Here is an 8,379-nt window from a genome sequence, read left to right on the forward strand (position 1 = left end):
AACACTTTCACCTGCCTGCCTAACTGATTTGCATGACTTGCACACACGCACACACACACGCACTACTTCTCAAGCAGCTCTTAGGTAGACAACAGGGGCCTTAGCAGTTGGCCAACAATAACTGAGCAGAAGGCTGTACAAGATGTTCTCCAAGCTGCGGGTGGGTCTGGTGGCCAGCACAGCATTTGATCACACGTACTAAAGGGAGCACTAGTACCAGAGGCCTTCATACCAAAAAACTGAACCCTGAAATTTCCGTTATGACCAGCAGCATGTTTAATTTATTTGCATGAACGGAAAACAATGCAAACTTATTTACCTTTTTACATTATTTTTTCTTCACCTGGTACAATGTTTGAATAATTGTTTGTGGGGTTTGTGCCAAAGCTACACCTTCGCTAAAGGCACACTGTAGCGGAGGGCTCAGGATTAATTTTGACCACCTGGGGATCTTTAGCGTGCACCGAATCTCGACCACACGGGCGTTTTTGCTTTCTGCCTCCATCAGAAAAGCAGCCGCCATGGCCGGGAATCGAACCTGCGTCCTTGGTCTCAGCAGCACAACACTATAGCCACTGCAGTGGGTCCCAGGTACATTGCAATGATGCCTGAATGGTTTACCCAATCTCAGCTCCACCCGCTGCAGTCGATCGAGCGATCGGCACAGTAGGGAGGTAGTTTTTATGCCGATTAGCAAACTTCAACAATGAAAAAATAAAAAGTAGCAGCAGCAAATACTCAAGACTGCATAAGACAGGTGTATTGGCGTGCATCACTTGCACCATCAGGCAGAGAAATTGAACTGAAATTCAATTTTGCAATGGCGCATGGGTTGATGGGTGTCTGAGCGTGCAGAATTAATCACACGTGATTACCCCTTTATTTGTTCTTTTTCTTTCTGCACAGTTTTATTTGTCCTTAGCTTGTTTTTAAAAAAGAGTGTCTGTATAATAAACTGCAGTTGTAGTAGCGCACTTGTGTTGTCCTTTCACAGTCCCTGTCCATTTTATAGCCCTCCACTGTTCGAGCAATGGAATATCAACTAGGCCAACCCGTCACGTTACTAAATCATGCAGGGTTCTCAGTTTTGGTGAGACTGCCCTTGTACTTTCAAAAATGTTGCGGGTACCTTAAAGTCACTTGTCAAAAATGATAGCTAACTTAAACAGTTTTCCTTTCCCTCTTTGTCACTCCTTTATTCCTAGCTCCTTAACCACCGGTGATATAGTATGTACAGAGAGCAACACACTTATCTATAACACAACTGTCATACTTCTATAAAGAAAGAGCAACTACTATGGCATGGCGTTCTTAAATCTTACCCACCACTTTTGGCCTTACAGTTTTTGTAAAAGCTTGTTTCCGCCGTTTTCAGAGGTAGTTCAATGAAGATGAACTCGCTGTTATAGACAAGTGTGTGGCACGTGCACTGTACTCTGTTTTATTGTGTGCTGGTGGGTATAGCAACGCCCCAGCATTATTTCCGAGTAAGAGCCAAAGGGGTTGCGAAGTCTTTCATCGCGTGAAAATCCGTAGGCTTGACTTTAGCCGTACGAGTGCATACTAAACTAATGCCGCGACAATATGCCCTGCGAGAGACTGAAAAAAGCTGCGAGAGAAAGTGAGACGAAACAGCGTCGTGAACAATGTACAAAGCAACGTTTGTACCTTTCAGTTAAGGAACACAGATTGCGAGAATGTGGTTTTAACGTGATGGATGGCGATCGCTATAGCTCATCAATTTTCTTGGTGCAAACATTTTGCTGTAATTAAATACCAAGGCAGCCAGTTGTCTCATCCGCGTCGCTGGCTTCCTACCTGCCTAATGTGTGCTGCGTTTTCATTCGTTTGCATTCAGGTTGAGCAACCAGCTCGTCTGCGAAACACCAAAGACTGGCACTATTAACAGCTAATGCCAACGGATTCCGTGCTGCGTTTTCATTCGTTTGCATTCAGGGTGAGCAACCAGCTCGTCTGCGAAACACCAAAGACTGGCACTATTAACAGCTAATGCCAACGGATTCCAACAGTCATTAGATGCTGCGGTAAATTTACAATGATCGAGTGTGAAACCTCGCGACAACAGTTTAGGGCGGGACAGCAAAGAAGGAAGCGTAGAGGTCTAGTAGAGGTATTAGAAGCATTGAATCGTAACAAACTGGTCGTATGTACTCATTACACTCACCATGTCGCATCGCTGGCGATCCGTTGTTTAACCCGCCGCTGCTGAAAAGCGACGACCGCACATACGCTACAACAAATCCGCCATCACGGGAAAGACAAAAAATAAAAAGAAAGAAAAAAAATACGCTTGAGGGCGCAGAGATCACCACTGAGCAGTGGTCTGGTAGCGAGAGTAGAGTACGTTGTTTTTATTGTGTTTTATTGTGGAATGTCGCAGCGGCGTAGCTCACCTGACGTTCAGGAACGGTGGACGAGCACTACTGCGCATGCGCCAACTAGACATCAAAAAACAAAAAAGGGTCTATTCGTTTCGGCTGCACCACGAGAACCAGTTCAGGCGGTGCCGCACCCTGCCATTCGTTTCAGCGGTGCAGCCTAGCGCCCCCTGCACCCAGCCGTTCGTTTCAAAAAGTTCACGAAAGGTGCAGCGCTGGTTCTTGAATTTGCTGCACCCGCTCAGACGGTGGTGCCGCGTTGGTGCAAGGACTTTGTTGTTGACAACCGCAAAGCGGACCACCAGCAGACGATGTCTTCAGCGGACGACTTGCGCACGCTGGTTATTCCAGTTAATGGAATTCAGACTCCGCTTACCCCCCTCATCGGCGAAGGTGGAAAGCGAGTGCCGCTTGGCGACGGTTTCGCCTACAGGATGCCTGGTATGTTTACTTTTGGACGCACGTGGTCAGCGCCATCGTTTTCAACCTCCGAATTCCGGTGAATTGAACTTGCAAATTAGGACCTGGACTTAGGTCCTGCGGAAAAGAAAAGTTTGTTCTCTTTCTCTCCGAAATTCCTGTTACTGCAGCTGTACGACCTCGTTAAGTTGCAGAAATTGTTATTTCAGTGCACGGTGTGAATTTTGTTCCCACGTGCTGTTCGCATGTGAATATGAAATTTTTACGCGCTGCTCCTCGGAAAACGAAGTCCGCGGAAACAGCAACTGGCACCGTGAAAGGAAAACGAGCAACAAAGGCTGCTGTAGCAAATAATTACAATAACAACAACACGCGTGTGCATTTATGGTTTTAACGTCAGCCACGGCTACGGCCATGTGCAAACTCAATGCGTTATTATTTTCTGCCGCAGATGGGACGGTGATAACACTGGTGTTCCGTGAGGCACTGAGCGCCCGAGACGCTTCGCCCCTCATGCCCGATGCTCCACCTGCGGGCGAACTGCCTGAAGGGCTCGGCGCCGCACAGGTGGATGGGCGCCCCGGATCACCTGAGGCCGATCTTTGGAACGGCCGGAGGACCCGGTTCGTGATCGCGAAGTACAAAGAATTTAATCCTTTGGTGGGCACCAAGGGCGGATTTCGGCAAGTTTTATTTACCTTGTCAGTGAATTGCTAAATTGTAAGAAATAAATTTGACCCTTGTTTGCTTAGGCCTTTGTTAGCATACATTGCTTTTAATGTGCTGGAATTGACCACGTTGTAATCCATGACGTCTCCCTACAGGACAAAAAAGGCCATGTGGCAGAGAATGGCAGAGCAGCTCTCGGCAGAGTTTTCCACGGAGGTAACTGCGCTACAAGTGCAGAACAAGTGGAAAAGTTTAGAGCGGGCTTACAAGAAGACCAAGGCAAATAATGGGTCAAGTGGTGCAGCACGAGTTGTCTGCGAGTACGAAGAGTAAGTGCTGTTGCTGACCATTGCATGCACTGACAGGTGCTCTTGAACTAATCCTTTTTTCTTCTTAGTGAACTCAGCGACGTGCTTGAAAAAGAGCATCACATAAACCCCACGGTCGTCTTGAGGCCTGGTACAACCATTGAAAAAACCAGCAGGTGACTGCCTCCCTTGGATTTCAGTTCTTCATTCCTCCTAATACTGCGTTTTTGTTTTTAGCCAGCCTCAAGACTCAGACGAGAACAGCAGCAGCTGTGAGGAGCCACCGGCCAGCCCTGCATCAGCTGCAGCACCTGGAGAAGGCAGGAGCGCCGCAGGGAAGAAAAGAAAAAGCAACGGCTCCACTGTGGCAGCAATGCTTCTGGAATTTAAAGAGGCAAAAAAGGAGCGGGCAGACCGCTTCGAAAAAAAAATGGCATTATTGGACCGCCTGGTCACTGCCGTGGAAAAAGTAGCTGCTGGCTGCAGCCAATAAAAAGGCTGAAAAAACTGAAACTTGGGTATGTGTGTTATGACTACACCAAGGTGACAAATTGAGTAGTCAGGGTCGCAATACAGGTCCCGGCGTCTTAATCCTTTTATCTCGCAATCAAGTAACATCACACAATCTTCACTGCAGCATTTGAAATGCAATGGGAAGCAAGTAATGTTCTTAATGGCACAAATGAAATTACAAAATGTAGATACAAACGAACTGCGCTTCAGCACTGCTCTTCAGCAATTTTTTTGCGCAGGCACTCGCTGTAGCCCGCCACACTGCGGTCGACAACTACGCCACTTTCTTCGCTGTTGCCTACTTCTTCCAGGTCAGGTAGTTCCTGCAGCTCATCGAACAAGTCTCGCTCGTCATTGCACAGGTTGTGTAGGACGCACGCACCCATGATTATCAAGCAGCACTGCTTGATGCCGGCTGCATCCACCAAGTACAGCCTCCTGAAGCGTTGCTTCAAAAGTCCAAATGCACCTTCAATGGCAACTCTTTGCTGGGAGTGGCACTTGTTGTACTTCTTCTTCCAGGTGGGGAAGCTTCGAGCAGTGTCTTTATAGGGGGTCATGAGCCACGGAAGCAGCGGATAGGCACAGTCCCCTAGTATGTACCCGTTGCTGCACTTTTGTGTTGCTTCCTCGAAAAAGGGTCCCTCACGGAGCACCCTAGCATCATGGGCCGAACCCGGGAATCCGATAAGCACGTCCGTGAATCTGTTTGCGTTGTCGCAAATCCCCTGCAGAATCAGTGACGGAAACTTCTTCCGGTTGAAGTACGACTGCGGAGATTCCTTTGGGGTGTTGATCTCCACATGGCTTCCGTCCACGCAGCCAATGGTGTTACGTGGCCCCTTTCCAGCACTCTTTAGCAAGAAGCCAGCCTTGATGCGTTCTTGTTCTCGCTCGTCCGGCCAAGAGATCACTTCAGCACTGAGGCTGTGCAAGAGGTCGAGCACCCTCTCAATACACGCGTGCACAGATGATTCTGATATGTCAAACCTGTCGGCGATCGAGTACATGCTGCACTGGTTCCCGAGGTAGGTCAGGACGACAAGACACGTTTTCTCAGCACTGATTCGTGGGCGCCCTCCATGGAACTCCGGGAAGAAAGGAGACGCTTGGTAGCGGTCTGCAAGATCGTTGAAGGTCTCGCGAGACAGCCTGAACATCCGCTTGAATTCGAACTCAAAATATCTGCCAACGACCTCCTCACAGTAGAGTGGAATACGATTCCTGTCCTTTCTCACCAGCTTTACAGCTAGCGCTGCGACCAAGTCGTCGAACTCCTCGTCTTCGCTGTCGGAGTCCACGAGCTCCATTGCTACTTGAACGACAGTAGCTAATGTGGCACAGTCCATCGTCGTCCTTTGGCGCAGCAGCGATGTACACACACGCAAAAATATCCTGCGCACGTACACGTTAAGAAAATAAAGCCGCAAACAAGTTCTCTGGCGCGCAAACCACGAGCACAGCAAAACTAAATGCGGCGCGCACGAAAACACGAAGCAGACGGCCTGCACAACACCTGCACTTTGGCATTCGTTTCTCCGTGGCGCTAGTGTCGCGCTGCAGCTGCACCCCTTGAACTGGCGCTGCACAAAAACGGAACCCGTCCGTGCGCCATTGTGAACTGGTGCAAGCGGTGCAGCTGAAACGAATAGACCCAAAGAAAGCTACTTTTTTTTTTTGCCGGATGTGACGTCATGATTTTAAAAAAAATGGCAGCTGTTGTACGGTTGTTTCGCTAGAGTGAACTAGAATTCTAGTTTCGCTGCGATCTTCTCGCCGTGATTTTTGTCTGCCGTTGCAGCGGTGCATAGGTGTTCGGCTTGCGATTGTGATAAGGGCGCTCTCGAAGAACTTCTGGAGAGCACTCACGGTGGTGTGCAGCGTGTGATTGAGACGCTGAGTGTGTGCGGCCGCCTTATTTGCGCGTAGTGCGTTACGACGGTGAACACGGGCGTTCTGCATCAGTTGTGCCGCCTCGATTTGCGAGAGTGATGAGCGCGCTCGCGACAAGCTTCTGCGCTGCATTTCATTAGAACACCGTGTTGAGGCCGCTGGGCGTTTCGTCTCCGACGTGCGAGTGCGCGTATGCCTTCAACATCAAACGGCGGTGCTATCATGGCCAGCCGCGAACGATCGTTCGCACGAAACTCTTGTCGCTCACCACACGGTCATTGACTAAGAAATATCAAGACAAGACTATTGCGACCGGCCAGCCACGAACGATCGTTCGCACGAAACTCTTGTCGCTCACCACACGGTCGTTGACTAAGAAATAACAAGACAAGACTATTGCGACCTACAAAGGTGATTCCTGCGCGTCGCTTTGGTTCGTCGAACCCCGTGTCTTGTAATCGCTGCGTGCTGTCATAAGCTCTTGATATTCAGGAGGTCATGGTCCTGCTGCATATACTTGTTAAATCATTGCAGAGGACTCTTGGCACGCAGAAATGAAAAGTTTGTAATTATCCACGTTAGTTTCGTTGGTCTCCAGAGGGTTGCTTTCCTGACGAGCGTATTGAGCGTATATCGCGGTATGGGAGCTGTACAAATGTGTTGACGGATGTGGACGGGCACACTTTGTAGCTGTTCTTGGGGTGCTGGATATACGAGGAGTTCAAGGGTGTCTCGTCTGGTAGGTGGTTGAGGCGGGAGGTTTGGGAGTGATGGTAAGCTTCGTGCAGTTTATCTAAGATATTATGTACTTCCAGTTCGACCAACTTGCACGTGGGTGTCGAGAGGGCACTGCTCGGTCTGTGAAAATATTTATTTCGCCCACCACCATATTTGGTGCCCGTTTGTGCTTCTGCGATCAGCCTTCGTCGTGTTCTGCTTGAGCCTACACAGTGACAAAGTTTGATAACCGTAGCGGGACCCCGCACGACATGCGGCAGTGGGCCAAATTAACATTCTCAAATGCTATTTCCATAACACTGTTGGACACGAATTCTTGTAACTTTGTTCCTCCTGTGGCTACACAGCCCGTCACCATGATGCACAGCATATACTGCAAGTCATGTAGTTTGTTGTTCCTATTTCAATGTATCTTGATGGTACATAGGGCAGACAAGGCCCTAACAGGCGGTGGTGGGAGCATGCCGCATTGGTGACGACTTGAACAGAAGCCGATTTGGTGCTCCACTCCAAGACTCATGCACGCCAGGTAGCTGCATGCCAGAATTTGATACGACGCGAGTGCTGAAGTTGTATGGCACAAAACAGGAACGAGAAATCTTTGAGGCCTATGATACGACGAGAGTGCTGAAGTTGTATGGCACAAAACAGGAACGAGAAATCTTTGAGGCCTATGTGATAAAGGTGGGAGACAGATGCACTATAGAATACTGAATAATTAGTGTGAAGTGTGCAGCAGCTGTAATTGCTTTTTATACATGTGGTGTTAAAGCAGTGTCACATGAGGGTTTTGTTTACTTTGTAATCACTCTCAGAGCAAAATGAAGCTTCGTTGATGAAGCTCATTCCTGTCTCTATCCTTTCCTTGAGTCATGCCTGACGTTTGACCAAAATTTCCAAGATGAAGTCTCAACTAGCCTGCGTAGCCACCTTCATTCAGTTCACTGTTTTGATGCATATTTAAGCACAAAACCCTGGGACGTCTGCCATTAATCACTCATAAGAAACCCTTGATGCCCGCCACACTCACCACTACCACTTCCACAACTTTGCAAAAAACAGATGCAAGCACAGCCATGGCAGATTCCACCGTGCTTCCCAGTAAGCATGTCCCTTTATCAAGAAGGATGCATCACACCTCAAATACACTATGACACATACAAAAGCTAGTGATCATCTACCTCATCTGGACATCACGCCCTTCTACTAGGGAATGAGGCGGCACGCACTGCTGCCCTCAAATTTACTAGCCACGGATTCGTAGAAAGTAGAAAAGACCTGCCGGATTCCCTCACCAACCTCTCAGTCCAAAGCCGTTTTACAGATGCCTACAAACCCACACATACTACAACACAACATATTACCCAACACGTGCCCCTATGAATGCCCACCCTGTAAAGGAAGGAAGGAGAGAAAGAGAGAACAAACACTTATTTCTA

General features: G+C 48.5%; 1 protein-coding gene across 1 annotated transcript; it reads left to right on the forward strand.

Moving 5' to 3' along the window:
* The first annotated feature begins 2,487 nt into the window (after nucleotides 1–2,487).
* Nucleotides 2,488–4,289, forward strand: LOC144174460 (uncharacterized). Its single transcript, XM_077703179.1, has 3 exons — nucleotides 2,488–3,817; nucleotides 3,886–3,972; nucleotides 4,034–4,289. The coding sequence occupies exons 1-3, from the start codon at nucleotides 3,627–3,629 to the stop codon at nucleotides 4,287–4,289; spliced, it is 534 nt and encodes a 177-aa protein (XP_077559305.1). The 5' UTR covers nucleotides 2,488–3,626.
* Nucleotides 4,290–8,379: the final 4,090 nt, after the last annotated feature.

Source organism: Haemaphysalis longicornis, unplaced genomic scaffold (assembly GCF_048455015.1).
Source record: "Haemaphysalis longicornis isolate Haplotype H1 unplaced genomic scaffold, Haemaphysalis longicornis Haplotype H1 scaffold_3, whole genome shotgun sequence".
NCBI classification, from domain to species: domain Eukaryota; kingdom Metazoa; phylum Arthropoda; class Arachnida; order Ixodida; family Ixodidae; genus Haemaphysalis; species Haemaphysalis longicornis.